General features: G+C 37.9%; 1 protein-coding gene across 3 annotated transcripts in view; it reads left to right on the forward strand.

The window, feature by feature from the left end:
• Nucleotides 1–21505, forward strand: part of ccdc87 (coiled-coil domain containing 87) — a 115986-nt gene that overhangs the window by 37494 nt on the left and 56987 nt on the right. For all 3 annotated transcript variants that reach the window (XM_043713618.1, XM_043713619.1, XM_043713620.1), the window contains 4 exons: nucleotides 1356–1562; nucleotides 4495–4611; nucleotides 7223–7359; nucleotides 16369–16474. In XM_043713618.1, the coding sequence (XP_043569553.1) occupies nucleotides 1356–1562; nucleotides 4495–4611; nucleotides 7223–7359; nucleotides 16369–16474 (567 nt within the window). The remainder of the gene's footprint in view (nucleotides 1–1355; nucleotides 1563–4494; nucleotides 4612–7222; nucleotides 7360–16368; nucleotides 16475–21505) is intronic.

The following is a 21505-nucleotide window of genomic DNA, read 5'->3' on the forward strand; positions in this document are numbered from 1 at the left end:
ATTCCTGAAATTAGCAGCTGGCTGGCTAGGGAAGAAAAGAAGCCATCGGAACTGAGCATAAATATGGACAGGTTCCAGGAAAATAAAGACGGGACAGCATAACATATATCCATGGCTTGGGAGTTTTGGTTATGTTGAAAGTTAAATGGGGAGTTTCTCTTCTATAGTTTAGACTAAAATTTCCCAGTTCTCTTAAGGAATCATAACATTACATACGTGCAAATTACCTGGTAGAAACAAATGTTAGATGCATTTAATGAAAGATCAGTGTGCCATTTGCAGGTATGTCTTTTAAATGCTTTGATTTGCTGCAATGTTTTAATCAGAGCACATTTTTTTGCCACAGTATTTTAGTTATGAACGCGTGTTTGCAAAAGAGCATTGTGATTCTTGAAATTCTCCTACCTACCATCAGCATCAGATTTGGGATGGCTTGGTGCTCATGGCATGACCACTGCCACAGAGCAATTATTGCTGCTGCAGCCTTGAGGCAAATTGATGGTTGTGCCAGACTGGGATCTGTTTTATGTTGGAGTTTTGGACTGCCTGGAAACAGATTTGAGAATGCTAAGTGCACATCATATTGGCCCTTTGCAACCATCAGAGAGAATATTACATTCCTACGATCTTAGCTGATTTGAATCAATGTTCCATGTAAAAGATAATTATTTTTTAATTTGTTCAAGACATGAAGATATGACTGGCTGACCCAGCATTTCTTGCCCACTTTGCAACACTATTGTCCTTTACCAAGTTAAGTGCAAAAGTTTTGCTTGTCCCTAATGCACATGTACACATCACTAATTCTATTCACTCCTTAACTAATTTAAGCCTTGCCAGATACACTATGCACTTTTAATGATCCTAACAACTGGTACATTGTGGTTTGTGAAGTATTTAATCATCACTAAATCATCTGTATCAATAACTATTCCTGGATACTAATATCCAAGACAAATGTGTAATGCAGTTAAAAAATAATAGTTATTTTAATTTTTTACACTATATGCATTACTTTATGTATTGTGTCCAAATAATCAGCATTTTAACAAGATGTATATTTAAAAATGAAGACGTAAACTGAGTAAGATAATGCATTATTCTTCTGAATAGATCATTTTTAATAATTTACCCTGCATGAACATTGAAGGAGTAAATTGTACAGGATCTGTTCATTTGTTCTGATTTGCTCAAGATATATTTGTAATTTACTTCCCAAAACCAAATGAATCGATTCAATTCAATAACCTGCCTACAAGTTTGGGTAAAACAAAGAAATTTAAACTCTAATACAAATTTCATGAATACTTACATTTGTTGAGATGCAAATTAATCTACAGAAGAGTCTTTTTTAGGAACTTGAGGAGGAAGAGAAAAAACAAAAACTAAAGCGGAGAATACAACGAAAGGGAACAGAGCATGCACAGCCTGCCACTGTCAACGTCAGGGTGTCCAAAAAGATGGTAGCACGAACAGCAGACATTCGAATTTCAGACAGAATGTTTATTGACAAAACCTATCTTCAACTATATCCTGCTGTATACAATCACATTGAGGGAGAGGTATTTGTACATTGTAAAAATATTATTGTTTTTGATTAAGTAATTAAATAAGATCTTGCTGAGCAAATAACAATGATGTAATAAAGTGTGCATTAATTAATGGACAGATCATGCAGCAAGTTCAGGGTTAAGGAAAAATTATGTATATGGATTTTCAAGCTTGCTGGTTGGTCACTTCATTTCTTGCTTTGTGAAAGTGACATTTTATTCATAATTGCCTGTTATTTTGAAGAGCTTGTTTGATTTAAACATTAATTGCCCATTGTACTTATCACAAAATTAAGACTATTAACAATATGCTAATTGTTAATGTAATGTAAATCCACTGTTCTAACCCAGAAAGGGCATGACTGAAATTGGTACAGTTTCATTCCTACAGGTGATAACTTGTTTTTGAAATGTTTAAAAATGCCAATTTTTAAGTTATATTTTTGTTCTTACTACTTTCTTACTATCTTAACCTAAGTTTTCTTCTCTTTATTAATCTTCTGTACTTGATTTGGCTGTAATATGCACTTAAGAAGGCAAGTAGTGAGGATGACACAAAAAGTCTGCAGAAAGATATAAACAGGTTAACTGTGTGGGCAAAAACTTGGCAAATGAAATATAATGTGGGAAAATATGGTGGGAAATTCGGCATGAAGAATGCAAGAGCTGAATATCATTTGAGTGAAAAAAGAGTACAAAAGCTGCATGGAGACATTTGGGTGTCCTCATGCAAGAATCACTAAATGCTCGCATACAGGTTCAACAGGTAATGGAGAAGACAAATAGAATGCTAAGCTTTATTTAAAAAAAAGTATAGAGTATATGGTATAAAATAGAGTAGAAAGATAGGGAAGTCTTGCTAAAACTATGCAAAGCACTAGTCACACTACACCTAGAATACTGTGAACAGTTTTGATTTGGAGATGCCGGTGTTGGACTGGGGTGTACAAAGTTAAAAATCACACAACACCAGGTTATAGTCCAACAGGTTTATTTGGAAGCACACTAGCTTTCGGAGCGACGTCCCTTCATCAGGTGATTGTGGAGGGCTCGATCGTAACACAAAATTTATAGCAAACATTTGCAGTGTGATGTAACTGAAATTATACATTCCCAATTATACATTCTTCAATGTATAATTTCAGTTACATCACACTGCAAATGTTTGCTATAAATTCTGTGTTACGATCGAGCCCTCTACAATCACCTGATGAAGGAGCGTCGCTCCGAAAGCTAGTGTGCTTCCAATTAAACCTGTTGGACTATAACCTGGTGTTGTGTGATTTTTAACTGTGAACAGTTTTGACTTCCTTATTTAATGAAAGATGTTTTGGCATTGGAGACAGTCCAAAAAAAGTTTAACAAATTGAACCCAAGTATTTTCTTATGAGGAGAGGTTAAATTGTTCTGTATTCATTGGACAAATTCATTTAGACAAATGAATGACAACCTCACTGAAACTTTTGATCGACTAAGTGAATTGATAGACTATGTGACTGGGTAAAATTGTGGCAGATGGAGTTTAATGTAAGCAAATATGAGATTATCCATTTCAACTGAAAAAAGATTGATCAGGTAACTTTCCAGATAGTACTCCCAATTGGAGAACTTCGAACAGATCAGGGCATCACACATTAGGAAGGAAATGTTGATCTTGGAAGGAGTACAATGTAAGTTTACAAGAATGACACTGAGACTTAAGGAGTTAAGTTATGAGGAGAAGTTTATACAAATTAAGAAACAAAACTAGAAATTGTTGGAAAAACTCAGACCATCTGTGGAGAGAAATCAGAGTTAATATTTCTGGTCAAGTGATCCTTCCTCAGAACTGAGGAGTCTGAGGAAGGGTTCTGAAGAAGAGTCATACACCAGAAAAGTTAACTCTGATTTCTCTCCACAGAAGCTGTCAAACATGCTGAGTTTTTCCAGCAATTTCAGTTTTTGTTTTTGCTTTACATCATGCACAGTTCTTTTATTTTTTATACAAATTAAGCCTCTTTTTTCCTACAATTTAAAAGGTTAAGGGGTAACCTGATCAAAGTCTTAATGATATTAACAGGAAAGACACAGGCTGAATAGATTATTTCCACTTCTTCAGGATTCTAGAATAATCTGAGAACTAGACCATTCGGGAATGATGTTAGGAACCACTTCTACACACAAAGAGGTAGATGCTTGGAACTTTCTTCCACAAATCACAGTGATGATGGATCAGATGTTAATTTTAAATATGAGGTAGTCAATTTTTTATTAAGTAAAGGCATTAAAGAGTATTGGCCAAAGGCTTGAATATGGAGGTAGACCACAGATTAGCCATAATGCCCTTGAATGGTGGGACAGGTTCAAGGGGCTGAATGGCCTACTCCTGCTCCAATGTTCCATTGAAACTGATGAGGGCTTGATGAGGCAGATGCTGAGAGATTATTTCTCTCTGTGGAAAAGTCTTGGATCAAAGGGCATAATTTCAGAGTAAATGGTCACCATTTAATAGAGATGTGGAGGAACTTCGTCTCACAGAGAATAGTAAATCTGAGGAATTATTTATTACAAAGAATTTTGGTTTGGGTCATTAAGCACGTTTAAGACTGAGAATTTTAGTTAGTAAGGTAATAGGAAAAAGATAGGAAAGAAAAGTTGAGGATCATTAGATGAACTATGATCTCATTGAATTGTGCTAAAAGGCCTATTTCTGCTTCTACATCTTATGGTCTATGAACTCTTTCTCTGTCATTTTTGCTTTTTTCCTTTGAATTCTCAAATCTAGTTAATTAAGGAGAAAATAATAGTTTTCATATGGCATTAATATACCTGGAATGTGCAAATGCTCTGATTTTTCAATAACCATAACAGGCTGTGCAAAGTTCTTGTTGGCATTGATTGAGTTTATTTGTTAAAGAAGTGAGAATTAAGTGACGTAAGTGTATTTCTTGTAATTTTCTTAAAGATTGACTCAGAAATGGTAAAAGAACTGGACAGCGGGTTGTCCCATGGGGAAGAACTCCAAGAGATTTATAAGGAGCTTTTGAATACAATTCCAGAAGACTATTTATTATTTGACCGGGTAGGAAATATTTATTGTCATATATGAATTCAGTGAATTATAATGTCCTTTAATGTGGATTCTTAGCATGGAGCTACAGTGATGTATTAAGCTGTCCAAGTAGCTGATCACATTAAAGCATTCTTACTGACAACCAACAGGAAATGAGTTTCACTAAAATCAAAAGATTTTTAAAAAAATGTTACGTAGAGGAAAAATAAAGATTAGGACACAGACAAGAGGCAAAGGTAGAAGTAAAATATTCTGAAAATACATTTTTCAAAAAAAAATGTCTAGCAATTAATCATAATGGTAAAATTTAACAGCACTCTACAAGAATAAAATTATTTTGTTCAGAGCTAGAATTTCAACAATAGTTACGATTTATGTTGTCATTAAAAGCTGTTGTGTTTGATTAAATAAGGTATGACTTTTTATGGGGTTTCTAACAGCAACACGAGAATGGAATAATATAAAATTACATCACAGGAATTGCTGTAAATGAATGCTACCATTTGGGTGGGGGTCAATGGTAGAAATCCCAGTACTTAACAGGGTAGTACACTAAGTAGTAGGCTGCATCTTAAGGATTTTCATGTTAATTTGATCCTTTTGCTAAGTCTTGACATTGCAGTTTGTTTTGTAGAGCTAATGGAGGTGAATGCTGATAGTTCACCATCAAACTCACCAGGCATGCAAAATATTTCGTTTGGAAGACAAATGTTAAATATTCATTATGATCTGTTCTAAGTTTTCTGTACACACATTTTTCTTTTCTCTTGAAAGGGCTATGTTTTTCCTTTATCTTTACATATTTATAAAACAACGTTGTGACATGTTAGTGAAATTCTGATATTGCAGATTTTTAAGAGTAATCTGTTACAAGAGTTTTAAACTCTGTAACCTATAAAGAAAATCCCTTTAAGTTTCAAGTGAAACAAAACAGAAATATCTGGAGAAACTCAACAGGTCTGGCAGCATCTGTGTAGAAAAAGCAAGGTCAAAATTTTGGATCCAGTAGGGTCCCAAATGTTCACAGGAGCTTAAAACATTGAACCTGCTTTCTCTCCACAGATGCTGCCACATTTGCTGCGTTTAAATTTCAGATTTCCAACATCTGCAGTTCTTTGTTTTAAGTTTCAAGTGTCCTTTCAAGATGGTAGGCACAGCACACAACTGTTGGTTCCATTGAGGGTTCAAAGGCTGTTGAACCATATTATCTCAGGACTGATAACAAAGGAAAATATATATAGTTTAATTAATCCATGGCAACACAATATGTTTAAATGTTTAAAAATTCAAAAGTTCTGTGAGAACAGGGAACTGGGAGATTCCAAACACAAATTTAAAAGGAAGTTCCGACACAATTAACTTTGCCTTGTAGAGCAATGGTTCATTTGTAATTGACACAGCATCCATTTTGCTTTGGTACTGATATGACAAGCTGTGAGTCACCATTTTAGATGGAATTGCAACAAGAATTCTGAAATACACTGGCTATGAGAGAGGGTTCTCAACAGGGAAGTGGAGGAAGGGAAACCAGCAAAAGCACTATTGTACTGAAGTAGGCTGTCAAGCACCGGAACCTACAATGCCATAAAAGTAAAACAAAGGAGCCTTTGTTCCATTCTAAAACCTGGTATGCTCAATCCACCTGTGGTAGAACCTCCCCAATTATTTGACTGCAAAAACCATTCCATGTGCAGAGTTTTGACTTCAAATCTCCAATCTTTTCACTTCAAAGAAAAATCTTCTACCAAGCCAAGTTTGAAATGACAGAGACTGATCTTAGTTTTATCTTTATAAGAATATTTATCTGTAACTACTTTCAATCTTTGCATCTGTCTTTTAGCTAATAACTGTCATTGTTTACTTTTCAACTTAGCAATAGTTGTATATTAAACCAACCTTTATCTTAACCAATAGGGTGCTCTGGTTTCCTCCCACAGTCCAAAAATGTGCAGATTAGGTGAATTGGCCATGCTAAATTGCCCGTAGTGTTCGGTAAGGGGTAAATGCACGGGTATGGGTGGGTTGCGCTTCGGTGAGTCGGTGTGGACTTGTTCGGCCGAAGGGCCTGTTTCCACACTGTAAGTAATCTAATCTAATCTAATCTAATCTTTTTTAAAACATTTAGGTGTTAGCTCTTTTTAAATTGGTGCACTCAAAAAAACTGAAAGAGGGCTAAATAAGTGTATTCAAAACTTGTAGTTCACAATTTGCTCTAAAGACATGCCTCTGTGGTCGTGAAATTTGGGTTTTCCTTGATTTTTTTGCCAGTGTACTTCCATGTCGGCTATGTTCACAAAAATTGATTCCCTGGAGGATCTGCTAAATTTAAATTTTATGGCAGCTAGTATTAGTGAGCCGCAGCCACATGGAAGTATGCTGTGGCTCACTAATACCAGCTGCCATAAAGTTTTAATTTAGCAGACCTTGCAGGGAATCAATTTTCGTGAACATCTGTACTTCTAAATTTGGCTTGCCTTGGAAGAGTTATGCTTTGGAAATTCACTGGTAGTAATCTCAAAGTTAAAGGACTTGAGTGAATCAGTATTACAAAATGGATCCAAAATGGATCCAAATGTACGAAGGTACTTATCACAGGACATGTTTTCATTCTGTTCTTTAGGATCCAATGGTAACTTCTCCAGCGGTAGATGTACACCCTTCCAAGTGTTTTGCATCCTACATTTTGTCCAAGAACAAAGAGGAGCGTGCCATTAATCCTGAACTGAAATTATTGAAACCTAAATTTGGGACTGAAAGGTAGTATTTGGGTGTCATTTCAGTTTGCTTTGAAACTCAGTGGTACAGGCTTGAAAAGTCATTATGAATGTGTTAATGTTGCAGTGTTAGGAAACTGCAGGAGAAATTTTTTCAAAGGAAAATAATTTGAATTTACTATCCATGAATCCGCTTGAAATAGTATCATTTTTTATCTCTATATTTCTACACATATGACATATGAATAGGAGCAAATGTAGGTCACTAGGCCCTTGAGTCTGCTCTACCATTCAATAAGATCATTGCTGATCTAATTTCTCCATATACCCACCTAGCACCGATAACCTTTCATCTCCTCGTTTAACAAGAATATACCTGGAACAAAAACAGAAATTGCTGGAAAATCTTAGTAGGTCTGGTGGCATCTGTGAAGAGAAATCAAAGTTAACACTTCATGTCCAATGGCCCTTCTTCAGAACCCTCACTGGACCTGAAACGTTAACTCTGATTTCTCTCCATTAATGTTGCCAGACCTGCTGAGAATTTCTAACATTTTCTATTTTTTTTTATATTTCCAGCATCTAGAGTTCTTTTGGGTTTTTTTGTGTCAAAAATATAACTATCTTTGCTTTAAAATTATTCAAAGACTTTCTCCCTCAAAGAACATGGCCTTTTCTCAGAAAAATTTCTTCTCACCTCTTTCTGAAATGGATGACAATGGATTTTTGAACAGTAACCCTAGAGCTAAATCCTCCCTCAAGAGGAAACATTCTTATCACATCCAACCAGTCAATACCTCTCAGCATGATTCAGTCAAGTCACTTTATTCTCTTCTGAACTCCAGAAAATATAAGTATCCAAGTCTAGCCTCTCCAAAGTTTCCTTGTTACCCGATTATCTTGAACTTTTTTAAAATCCCTTGTTAGAATGTCTTTCAAAGAACAGAGAACAATACAGTGCAGGACCAGGCCCTTCAGCCCTCCAAGCCTACACTGACACATTTTGCCCTTCCATTCTAAAACTGTCTTCACTTACAGGCTCCGTATCCCTTTAAGCCCTTCCTATTCATGTATTTGTTCAGGTGCCTCTTGAATGCTGCTATTGTGTCTGCTCCTACTACCTCTTCTGGCAGCACATTCCAGGCAATCACCCTTTGTGTGAAAATCTTGCCTCGCACATCTCTTTTAAACAACTGCCCCCCCCCACGTATCCCCTAGTAATTAAGCTATCCACCCTGGGAAAAAGCTGCATACTTCCCATTCTATCCATCCCATTCATAATCTTGCAAACTTCTATCAGGTTGCCCATCAGTCTCCTGTGTTTCAGTGAAAATGAACCCAGTCTTTTCTTATACCTAAAATCCCACATTCCAGACATCATCCTGGTAAACCTTTCTGTACCCTTTCCAAAGCATCCACATCCTTCTGATAGTGTGGTGACCATAACTATATGCAATACATGGTATGGAGACCAGAACTATATGCAATAAAGTGCAGTTTCTTCCAAAGACAAACCTTCCATTGCAAGTATTAGTCTATAAAGCATGGTCTAAATAGTTTCCATTGTATATTTTCTTAAATGAGGAGACCAGTACTATGCACCGTACTCCAGATGTGGTATTACTAGTGTTCGTATGACAGAAGCATAACTTCCCTGCTTTTGTTTTCATTTCCTCAAGTAATAAATAAAACATTCCGTTAGCTTACCTAACTATTTGCTGTACTAGTGTACAGGTAATTTGCAAACATGGAAATGTATACCCAGATCCATGTTCATGCACTCACTGTTGAGATAAAATGCCCATTTTTTTCACTCTAATTGCTGAAATTAACAATTTCACGTTATCCCTAATTACAGTCCATTGACCAAACCTTTGTAACTTTCTTATATGTCTTCTTCAAAAATTAACTACTTACCTATCTTTCACCAACAACTTTAGTAACCATGATTTTTGTTCCTTTGTCCAACCTATTTCTAAAAATTTGTAAGAAGTGGAAACACCAGCATTGATTCCTCTGACATGCTACTCACTACATCTTCGAGGAGAAAGTAAGGTCTGCAGATGCTGGAGATCAAAGTTGAAACTTTATTGCTGGAACAGCACAGCAGGTCAGGCAGCATCCAGGGAACAGGAGATTCGACGTTTCGGGCACAGGCCCTTCTTCAGGAATGCCAAGAAGGGCCTGTGCCCGAAACGTCGAATCTCCTGTTCCCTGGATGCTGCCTGACCTGCTGTGCTGTTCCAGCAATAAAGTTTCAACTCACTACATCTTGCCAAATAGAAAATTATCCATTTATGCCTATTTTCTGTTTCTTGTCATCTAGCCAATCTTCTATCCATTCCAATAGGTTACCCCATATAGCATGAGCTTTTAATTTTCATAATCACCTTTAAACTGGCATTTTGCCAAATGCCTTTGGAAATCTAAGTTCACAATATCCACTGCTTCTCCTTTATCTACAGCATGTCACTTGCTCAAAGACATGCAGTTAATTAGTTAAACATGATTTCCCTTACAGAAAATTATGTTGACTCTGCCTGATTACCTTAAACTTCTCTAAGCATTCCTAACATTTTCCCTATGACAAATATTAAGCTAACTGTCCTGTAGTTTTCTTCTTTCTGTTTCTCTGGATAGAAGAAAGTTATGCTTCTGTCATACAGAACACTGATAATACTACATCTGGAGTATTGTGCATACTATTGGTGTCCTCATTTAAGAAAAGTATAAATACAGTGGAAACCATTTAAACTATGTTTTGTAGATTAATACTTGCAATATAACTTGAATAAACAAGTTATATTTGCTACTTTCAGCAATTTTAGTTTTAATGCAATCCTTCCCGTACCTAGAAATTTTGGAAAATTTGAAACCAATGCATGTTTTGATCAGACCCTGGGCAAGGTTCTCCAATTCCAGATAAGATGCCGTGAACTGTTAAGTTTTTGAGTGAGGATGGATGTACTGGTGCCTCTTTATTCACTCACCTCCTCAGTCAGTTGCAACAAGATTACTTCATCAAGGTCACCTCCTTTATGGACACCTGTCTCTCAGGCCCAAATTAACTTACGATTTAAAAGAATCCAGTTGAATTGGCTTTCTTGACTCAATTAAAAAGATCAGTTTATTAATCATTAAATGCATGGAGAATTAATAATGCTACATAGACTCACACATTAGAAAAAGAGGTGAGTTCAAAAGAATAAAAGTTTTTTAAAAATGAGTCTCTGAATTGTCCACAAGGATCAGACAGTTGGCCATTGGGAACCGTAACAGTGGAGGTTACTAGCAGTGTTGACGTTGGGAGTTGAATAGCTGGTTTCTTGGTTTTGTTGGCTGTCTGAAGTTCCTTTGCCCAGATTCCGTTGTTAAATAATTTGCAGCACTTAGAGTGAGAAAGTCTTCCTTTTGTTGTCCTGCTGGCTAGCTAACCTTTAGCACTCAGAATGAAACAGGGTCTTTACCTACACTTCATGGCTGGTGAGGAGTATTGATTCAATTGTGACTTTCACAGCATGCTAATGCTTGAACACAGAATGGTACGTGTGTGAATTTTCAAGTCCACTAGCACACTTCTGTAGATTGGGAACTGGCTTCTTAATCCCACTCCTTATGTATTCTTTAAGGCAAAAATCAAAACATAACTCCTGTTTCGGACATAACCTGTAGGGGGTGACTTGCTGTTGAGTACGGGTTCATCCGTCCCTTGTTACCTTTGTGGTCACAAGAGTTCACTGTCCAATCTATTTAAAGTTTTCTTTGGTGTTTCCCATATGTCCCACACAGAATTTTCTTTTGCACCTGTGATTATCAAGAAGAAGAGAATAAAATGAACTCTACTGCTGTAAAATCTTGCATTATATTCAATGCTTCAAGATGAGACCAGAGCATTGTGACATTTTGTGTATAGTGCACGAAAAAGTACTTTTCACTGTACTTTTATATATGTTACAATATATCTAAATCTAATTTGTGTAGTAGTCCTGTTTTTTAAAAAAACACATTTTAGAATTAGGGACTAAAACGTCCATCATATTTAGAGATTCTGACCCATTATCAACTCACTTTTCGTGCCAGAAAAATTAAATGAGATTCATTTCCATTTAATTACAAAGAGTGAAAAAGAGATGAATATATAAAACAATAAACACACTTTCAAACACACATTCATTCTCTTAGCCTTGGTCAATTCCTCTTCAGTTCCAACTGGGTCTCTAGATTCTGGACAAGTTGTCTGCAATCAGAATTGATTTCCTTATAATGTTGTTAATTTTCAGGTGACATTGTTGAAGGAAAGAATTAAAAATTAATAAAACAAGATTAACTTGGCCTTCTAGGTCTTGAAATCTTTCCACAAAAGCTGTGGTCATTATAGACTTTGTTCTCTCACTACCCACTTGGAACATTATCTTGAAGTGTTTCAGAGCTAGTAATAAATCTACAGTTTCCTTGTCTACAATGGAGTAGTTCCAGAATGGTCTTTCTTTTGAAGATACATCTTCCTGAAGGGGAACATTCATCAATGTTGCAAGTGTCAATGGTTACTTTCAATGCTTGTTTAAAGGTTAGAGCTGCAAGCCAAGGCTCCAATGTGAATGTGACCTTCAGTTTTGCAAAAGCAGTTTGACGTTTCTCAGTCCATACTATCCTTGCTGCTTTTCTATAATAGATTTGTCAGCAGCGCAGTGGAGCAAACCTTTGGTAGAACTGACACACCCCAAGAAACACACGATTTCCCGTTTTATTAAGGGAATGGGAAACTGTACTACTGCTTCCAACTTTTGCGGCACTAGACAGTACTCCTCCTTGACTGACTATATGCCCTTGATATGTTATTTGGGTCAGGTTTTCTTGGTCTATAATAGGGATGTTGCCTTATTGGAGAGGCCTCTCCCACACCCACATTGGGTAGAGTTGGGATAGTGCAGTCTGCCTTCTCTCTGTAAAAATTCTTGAGAGCAGTGAACAGCCCTGTTAAATTTCCATTCTGCACCTACTTGGATGAATAAGAAGTCTAAGTTTACTAATACTTTTATATTGGTGAGACCCTCACTCACATTTCCCTCTAATTTATTCCTGCTGTGACCCTTGTCTTCTAGGTCGATTATCTGCTTGTTTCCTTTTCAGCAATGGTATTGTTTTAGCTTTTGCTTTTTTGCTTTTTTCCTCAATCTGGGTTTTGGTGAGTTAATTCACTTCCCAAGCTTCTTGGCTACTCTGTATGGGCTACTGAACCTAGTGTTAGTAGGAGCATAAACACATGAATTCCTGGTTGAAAGGTTCAGATCCTTGCGTGTTTGTCTGTTTTTTGTTTCAATCACTATTTGGAAGTTTTTCGTGTTTTTGAGCCATTTCACAGGCTCACAAGAGTTATTTTGAGAACTCCACTACATAGTCTTACATGGTGACTTCCTCCTTCTCTTCTAAAAATCTCTTGTTGAATAGTTTCAGAGGCCCTTGTACGTGAGGCCCATTAACTGATTCAGATTGAACAAAACCTGTGGAATTATTGGGATTCCTGATGGTGAATAGGAGAAAGCCTTTGTCCCAATCATGCGGATATTCATAGCAGTGTGATATGGGAGTCATTGGTTCAAGGCTTTAATATGGGTTGGGGTTTACCTGGCATGTGTGTAAAGTTCTTCAAATCTTTACTTCATCCATGTGGAGCTTTGGCCAGTCGAAGTACTGGCAGATGCAAGCTAGGGATTTAGTGATTGGAATTTTGCATGTTAACTGCCGTATTTCCCTATAGTACGTCAGTGGCACCACTACCTGATGGATCATTGTTTATTCCTCGTTTGCAGGTTTTGTGGGGCTTCTGACCTGCCATCCACTTTTGTATAACTATATTCTTTTTCTTTAAGGTTAATACTAGTTTTAACCTTTTAAGTTAACCACACATGATGTGTCCTTGCTTGAAACTTCTTTATCTTTTTGGAATGTCACTATTCCATGTATATTGAGTCAGGTTGTATGTTTGCTTGCTGAGCTGGTGAGTTTGTTCTCAGATGTTTCATCACAATGCTAGGTAACGTCATCTGTGAGCCTCCAGTGAAGCATTGGTGTTCTGTTTCACTTGCTTGGTTTGTTGTGGTAGGTGATATCATTTCTGGTTCTGTTTCTGAGAGGTTGGTAAATGGGTTCCGGTTTGAATGTCTGGCCTCTAGGAATTCCTGCACATATCTTTTATTTAGTCTGTCCTAGGATGCATATATTGTCCCAGTCGAACTAGTGTCCCTCTTTATCTGTGTGTATGGATACCAAGTGGTAGTTGGTCACGTCTTTTGGTGGCCAGTTGGTGCTCATGTATGCTGGTGGCTAGTTTCCTGCCTGTTTGTCCAATGTAACTTTTGTTGCAGTCCTTACAGGGTATTTTGTGTATAACATTCATTCTGCTGTATTATGGACCAGACCAGACGCTCTCAAAGAAAGTATTCCATACCCTAACTTTGCTATTTGTTTTAAGCAGGTTCAGTGTGGATATTCCAGGAGTGATGCACCTGGCCCAACAACTTAGTTTTAAACAAAACTGAATTTATTTACAAGATTACCAAATGAAACACGAACAAAAGAAAACAGAATACAGAACAGCTTAACCTATCCGAAAACCCAACAGATTATCCCAACTTAATGATGCTGTTCCAAGTACTTGCAACAACCCCTATAAACACCCCTTGGCAAAAAAGGGAAAAGTCCAACACAGGGTCTTACAGGAGAGATGTCAGACAGAGGGAGGATCAGCATGAATTGCTTCTTTGGGTCAAGCAGCTTCACAACTGATGGCTTGCTAAAACCAAACCAAACCAGACAGAAACTGAGCTGGGAGAACTGGCCATTCCCCTTTCATTGTAGAAGTTTTTTAAAAACTTGAAAGCCTTTTGCCTGAGGCAGTATCTGTTAGCTATCTGTTAGTATCTGGAGGAGTCCAAGGACCTGCATGTCTTTGGAGTGGGAGGGGGAGTTGAGAACACCTCTGGGAATACTTGTGGAAAGGTTCAGAGAACATCTCTAGGAATACTTGCGGAACGGTTCAGAGAACACCTCTGGGAATACTTACGGAACGGTTCAGAGAACACCTCTGGGACACCCGGACCAACCAACCCAACCACTCCGTGGCTCAACACTTCAACTCCCCCTCCCACTCCACCAAGGACATGCAGGTTCTTTGCCTCCTCCATCGCCAGACCATAGCAACACGACGATTGGAGGAAGAGCGCCTCATCTTCCGCCTAGGAACCCTCCAACCACAAGGGATGAACTCAGATTTCTCCAGTTTCCTCATTTCCCCTCCCCCCACCTTGTCTCAGTCAAATCCCTCGAACTCAGCACCGCCTTCCTAACCTGCAATCTTCTTCCTGACCTCTCCACCCCCACCCCACTCCGGCCTATCACCCTCACCTTGACCTCCTCCTTCCACCTATCGCATTTCCAACGCCCCTCCCCCAAGTCCCTCCTCCCTACCTTTTATCTTAGCCTGCTGGACACACTTTCCTCATTCCTGAAGAAGGGCTTATGCCCGAAACGTCGATTCTCCTGTTCCTTGGATGCTGCCTGACCTGCTGCACTTTTCCAGCAACACATTTTCAGCAGCAATCATCATCAGAAGCATAGCACACTTTGAAATTATTTACCCCACCTGACCATTGAAGCAAATGCTATATACCATAATTCAAAAAACACCTGATGATGTATTTAAGTAGACAGAATATAACATCGTTGGAAATGGGATTGGGAGTATCTACAGTTGAAGAACTAGTAGGGGTACAGGTATAATATACTATAATTTTCATGATTCTAAAGCCCAGATTTTCTGACAGATCAAAACACTGAAATTAGGATATTGTATGAAGAGAATTTGCCTGCTTAGTTTGCTGACGCTTGTCTGTTTTTCAGAAAAAGATGATTGCACAAACTCTGTGAGTTCCAGGCCTCTTGTGATTGGGAACTTGACAGTTTCTCAGTTGAAAATTGCTGCTGCTACAAGAGGTCTGCAGCATCTTCAAGCATTGGAGATAGGAGCAGGAGTAGAGCACTCAACTTTGTGAGCCAGATCTACCATTGATTACAATCATGGTTGAAGTCCACTTTCAGTCTCAACTTCACTTGTTCACTGTGTGCCTTGAATTTCCAAAAGATCTAACCTTCATTGATCCTAGCCTTGAATATACCCAATGATGAACATCTACAATCTACTTTAGTCCTGAATTCCAAAGATTCACAACCTCTCTGAATGATTTCTCCCTATCTCAGTCCTGAATAATATTCCTTTATCCTGAGGCTGCATTCCATGTTTCATGCAGATGGTGTTTCTGCTGCCCTTCCATTGACGCTACTTTAGCAAAGTAGGACAGCTCTGCAGAGATTTCTGACTCAGGTATCTGAGGGTAGGCTTGTGATTGTCACAAGTTGTTTGATAGATTTAAGGCACTATCAGTAAAAAGATAGTTGTGGAAGACATGGAAAGGTAGGACTACTAACACAATGAACAGAAAGTGTGTCGAACAACAGATTGTAGGATGGTTCGTATTAAGATTCCTATTTAATTATTTGGGGCTTCCTACTCTCTGGAACACTATGATAGTGTACCTTTGCAAAGCAAAGTTATTCAACATGTAGGATCTGGCTATGATCATTATCTCCCATGGATGGAACAACCCTTTTGCACCCACAACTGACACACATGTTCAACATGTGCCATTCAGAGCAAATGATGTTCAAATTCTACTTGAAAGAACAGAAAATAACAATGTGGTTTAGGGCCCGTTTGAATTAGTACAAGCTGTCTCTCTCGTTACTTCTAAGTCTGAAATTACTATGTTTGCATTCTAAAGTTTCAGTCATTGCATCAAGTGCTTGGGATCTTACCTAAAATAAGTATTACTGTGAATGTATCTAAGATGCTGTGTGTATTTCAGGACAATTCAATGATCTAAAACTGTAGCTATTAGTAACAAAAATGAAGAGTTGCAGCCACTTTGAATTAACATTTGAGGAGAGTCAAGCACTTGACATGTTTACTTATATCATCTCTTTGAATGTATTACAGGTATTTATTAATAAAGCAGGAAGCTGAAAGTGCTGTACCTAAATTTATGAATGAATCCAGAAATGCTGTTTCAGTGTCAGATTATCTAAATTACATTTCTATACAGGTATGTTATTGAATTATTGACTCTGCTTCTTTTGACAGCTCTGAGTGAATATACTCCTTTTTGTAAGAATCCATTACTACAGAATTAAATAGAAAATAGCCTGATCTTTTATTTGTGATTTATTCATTACATGAAAAGAAAGCAAACAAGGCAGTTCACAGTGCTTTGTTTGTGCCAGAAATACAGCTAAGTACGTGAGATAACTGAAAGAGTAGGATTGTTCTCTTTCTGTGACTTCTCTCAGTGTTCTGATGACCCTGATAAATCTCTTTTCTTTAACTATGTCAGTAAACATTAATTAAGGACTAATGACAACTCTAACCAATCCCAAATGTGATGAATTTCAATTTTTGACCGATGTTTTAATATGTATTCTGTTTTTACTTCAATGCCACAATACTTTAGAGAATAAACCCTATAGAGCTACATCCTCGATCGAGAGCCTCATTGGATATAAGCACTAATTGGAAAATATTGGCTGTATTGTTATCTTTCGATCTCTGACTTTGGTCCTTTTGCAATGTGTTGGCTCCTGCATACAACAGACTATTCTTTCATCCAAATTATTTCATTTTCCTGAAACACTTTGGATAAACAAAGATTTATTTCAACCAAGTCAATGCATGCATTATAAACAAAGGAAAATAGAAATGTTTTTGTCCCAGATTTAATGTCCAAACTCACTTACTTAACCTTGATATTTTAATATTATCATTTATTCAACTAAAATATATTTAAATATGGTAAACATTTAATTTCAGTTTCTAATTTTTAATCCTGGTTTTATGTACAAGCTTGTATTTAGATCTAAGGTCCTTCATTGGAACAATGATGCGGGTTTAGGGTAAATCTATTGAGTTTGGAGATGAATTTTCATCTGACATTGGAATGAAGCAAAGTAAGATTCCACCTTTCTTTAAAATCAGTTCAGGCTGAAGCAGCTGAGTTATACCATGTAAGGCCTCTGCCAATTCAAAGCTTTACGGTAATGCTCAACGTTTTTGTGTGAATTAATTTTTCACTATGCAAAACCTACTTACTAAGAAGTAGGTGTAAACAGCAAAATATTACGTATTAATAGAACACTTCTCTTGCCTTTCTCCGATTAAACTCATTTCCATGATGGCTTACATTGATAGGTATCAGCATCTCTTTTATCACCTTTTTCAGGATAATGACTCTATTACCCACTTGTGTATGCCCAACGCTCACATATAGTAACAGAAGTGTTCTTTATGCTTTGAGGACATCCTTTCAGCATTGTTTCCTGTAGCACTTGGGAAGTTATATAATTTGCTTGATTTAAGCAATAACCTTTTCTGTCAAATTCATTATGTCTGCTGGATTAATGACATCTAGAGCATTTCAACCTTTTGCTTCTTGCTGAATGTGGAATATTTCATACACTGTCTTAGCATCCTCAGATGTCTTCATAGGGAGCGCTGTTCTCAACTGCATATTGAAATGTATAACTACATTCCTTGTTTGTATTTCATATCCAGATAGTATCTCTGCAAACAAAGTAACATTCTTTGCATAAACTTTGCAGCAGATAAAAGTGGAGGAAGGTACTTTGAAGTGTTCAGACTCCACTGTCATTTTGTCTCTCCTAAATAGATATTGATTAAAATGTTCACAATTAAAGACCATAACCAAGCATTCATTCTAAACCTAAGTGTGGCATCAGTCTGTGTTAATGCCCTGGTTGAAGGTACAATTAGTTGTCTTTCCTGTATTAGGGCTTCTCCATATTTGGTCTCTGGTATCACACGACAATGTGACTTAAACATTGGCATGTACCTTAGTTTTATTGTCACCTCATTGCTTGATTCTAGAGGAAGCTGTTTCTCATTCTGCTCCCGAGCCTTAGCCTTGAACTTGTACAGACATTCATGTTCTGATGACAATTTTGAGAAGAACTTGGCTAAATAGTTCATGCGCTAATGGTTCATGCATCTCTTGCACTGCTTTCACAGACTTTGGTTGTCACATCTGCCACAGCACTCGGCTTGTTTAGATCTGGGTGAAGCCCTTTTTCTGTCAGTTGTGTTGTGCCTGCCACTCAGTGTGATAACACATATCTGCAAGTAGACTCTCAATAATAGTAAAAAATGCTAATATTTATTTATTTACTACAATTAATACAGGTAGACAATCCTTATCTGAAACCCTCAGGACCAGCTGTCTTTAGGATTTTGGAATTTTTCCGATAAAGGATTAAATGATAATTTCATAGTAAAATGTTTTAAAAATTACCGGACAGCAGACCCACTTTTGATTACTACAAGCACTGAATAAAATTGATGCCTGCTAGTGCTGGGTCACGTCGCTACGTCACATCTGAGTGAAGTGGGTCGAGTAGGTGTGGAGTTGAGTTAACTGTTTGCACACCAAACAACCTTGTTAATGAGAAAAAAACTTCAGAAAAAAAACTTCAGATTTCGGATTTTGTGATTTTGGATAAAGAATGTCTACCTGTACTATAACAACAATATACACTATAAACTAACAATTTACACCATCAATCTAATCAATTATCTTGTGCTTTAACTTAACTCTGGATGATCATACACCACCACAGTAGATCTTGGCCTTGATCCACCTGGTGATGATCATCTGGTTGTCTTCTTCGGGAGGTTCCAGGGTGTCTTCACTTCACAGTGGTTGGTCTCAAGTTACTGCTCCTGAGGGTGGTGTTGCGACTATTCTTATACTTAGACATCTTTGCATCATTTTGGGAGGGTCCTCATTGTCCACCAATAGATCAATCAGGGCTCGGTCACCCTGATCAATCAGACCCAACTAGGCATTGACATGTTGATGGCAGGATGGTCCTTAGGCATCCATTCCTGGAGGTGTTGGTTGCACATATGTCAGGTAGCCCTCTCCAAATAAGAGTCTAAGGTGTCCATTCGTGTCTGGTAAACAACTCAATGTTTCCAATTGTCTGCGGATGGCATACTGGTCGATAATATTCAATTCTAAACTCAAGTGAATATTGTATTGTCTGCAGCTGCTGGGTCAATTACATACTGTCTGTCGGTTGCTGCAGCCTGTCTGGATTCTGCAGCATGTTTATTAGCACAGCCACTTTGGTCAAGGCTTGTCTCAATTTCCCAGCATGCCTTATTTGTTGAAGGTTTTTCATAAATCCATCATTGTGAGTAGCCCAGCTGGCCAAGGTTGCCTGACCAGTGCATGTACTTGACTTGAAACCTTTCAATTGCCTTCTTGTTCAGCTTCAAGGTTATCTGACAAGCTCTCACATTAGCTGCAACAGACACTGATCTTGATCTGCAGGGTTTTTTTCATAGAAACACAGAATAAAGGAGCAGGAGTAGGCCATTTGGCCCTTCAAGCCAATTTCACCATTCAATATGATCATTGAATTCAGTACCCTGTCCTGCTTTCTAACCATACCCTTGATCCCTTCAGTCCTACAAACTAAATTAACATCTTTCTTGAAAGTTTCAACATTTTGACCTCGACAGTTTCCTGTGGCAGAGAATTCCACAGGCTCATTGCTCACTGGGTGAAGAAATTCCTCCTCAACTCTGTCCTAAAACACCAGCCCCTTATCCATAGACAATGATTCCTGCTTCTGGACTCCCTGGTGATAGCGAAAATCCTACTACTCTGTCTAATCCTGTTAGAATTTTATAGATTTCAAAGAGATCTTCGTTTTTCTAACCTCTAATGAATATAGTCCTAATCAATCCAGTCTCTTCCTGTACATCAGTCCCCCAGGAATCAGTCTGGCAAAACGTCTTTGCATACCCTCCATTGCCAGAACATCCTTTCTCAGATAAGGAGACCAAAACTGCACACAACACCCCTGTTGTGGTCTTATCAATACCCTGTACAGTTTCAGCAAGCTATCTGTACTCAAATCCTTGCACTGTGAAGGCCAACATATTGATTTCATTGTGGCTCGATATCCATAAAGTAGAGGATCATCCACAGTGGTTTAGATTCCAGTACAACCGCTGCCTGCATTCATACTCTTCTGGAGAAATGGAAATACTGAATGCATTGATAACCATCTGTATCTTCTGAATGGTGTCCAGAATTTAGCTAGTGAATGGTATCCAGAATGTAGTGAGAAAACTGCTGCTTTCATCCAGCTTCACTTGCCAGTAACCATCCTTTGCATTGTGGGTAATGAAGACCTTTGCTATGACAAGTTGTAGTCAATTTTTTCAATGGCTGACATGGGATAGTGAGATCTCTTCAAAGCTTTATTGAGATCTTTTGGACCCAAGCATAATCTTATTTTTCCAGGTTTTTTCACTGCAACCATCCTGCCAATCCAGTATGCAAGACTCGATACTATATTGATTATTCTTTTCATTTCCAGCTATTGTATCTTGTCTTTGAGCTGGAGTAGAGTACAGCTGTAACTGTCCTTGTCAGGTGCTAGGTTGGCCTCTCACTTCCATCGAATTCAAGGTGATATTCTCCGGGAAGCCTATGAGATCTTGCACTATTTTTGTGCATTATAGTCAGTAGTTGCCACTGTTAAGGTCACTTATGGTTAAATTAGAGTGGCTACCTTCAATCTGCAGTGACCAATGACATGGTCAAGATAGCTTGTGATCAGAATTTTCACAGTTGGGAACTGCAATTCACACACAGATTCGAATCAATCAGGGTGTACATGTATTTGGAAAGGCAAGGACTGATTAGGGATAGTCAACATGGCTTTGTGTGTGGGAAATCATGTCTCACAAACTTGATTGAGTGTTTTGAAGAAGTAACAAAGAGGATTGATGAGGGCAGAGCGGTAGATGTGATCTATATGGACTTCAGTAAGGCGTTCAACAAGGTTCCCCATGGGAGACTGATTAGTAAGGTTGGATCTCATGGAATACAGGGAGAACTAGCCATTTGTTTACAGAACTGGCTCAAAGGTAGAAGACAGGGTGGTGGTGGAGGGTTATTTTTCAGACTGGAGGCCTGTGACCAGTGGATTGCCACAAGGATCGGTGCTGAGTCCTCTACTTTTTGTCATTTACATAAATGATTTGGATG

This window comes from Chiloscyllium plagiosum, chromosome 23 (assembly GCF_004010195.1).
Source record: "Chiloscyllium plagiosum isolate BGI_BamShark_2017 chromosome 23, ASM401019v2, whole genome shotgun sequence".
NCBI classification, from domain to species: domain Eukaryota; kingdom Metazoa; phylum Chordata; class Chondrichthyes; order Orectolobiformes; family Hemiscylliidae; genus Chiloscyllium; species Chiloscyllium plagiosum.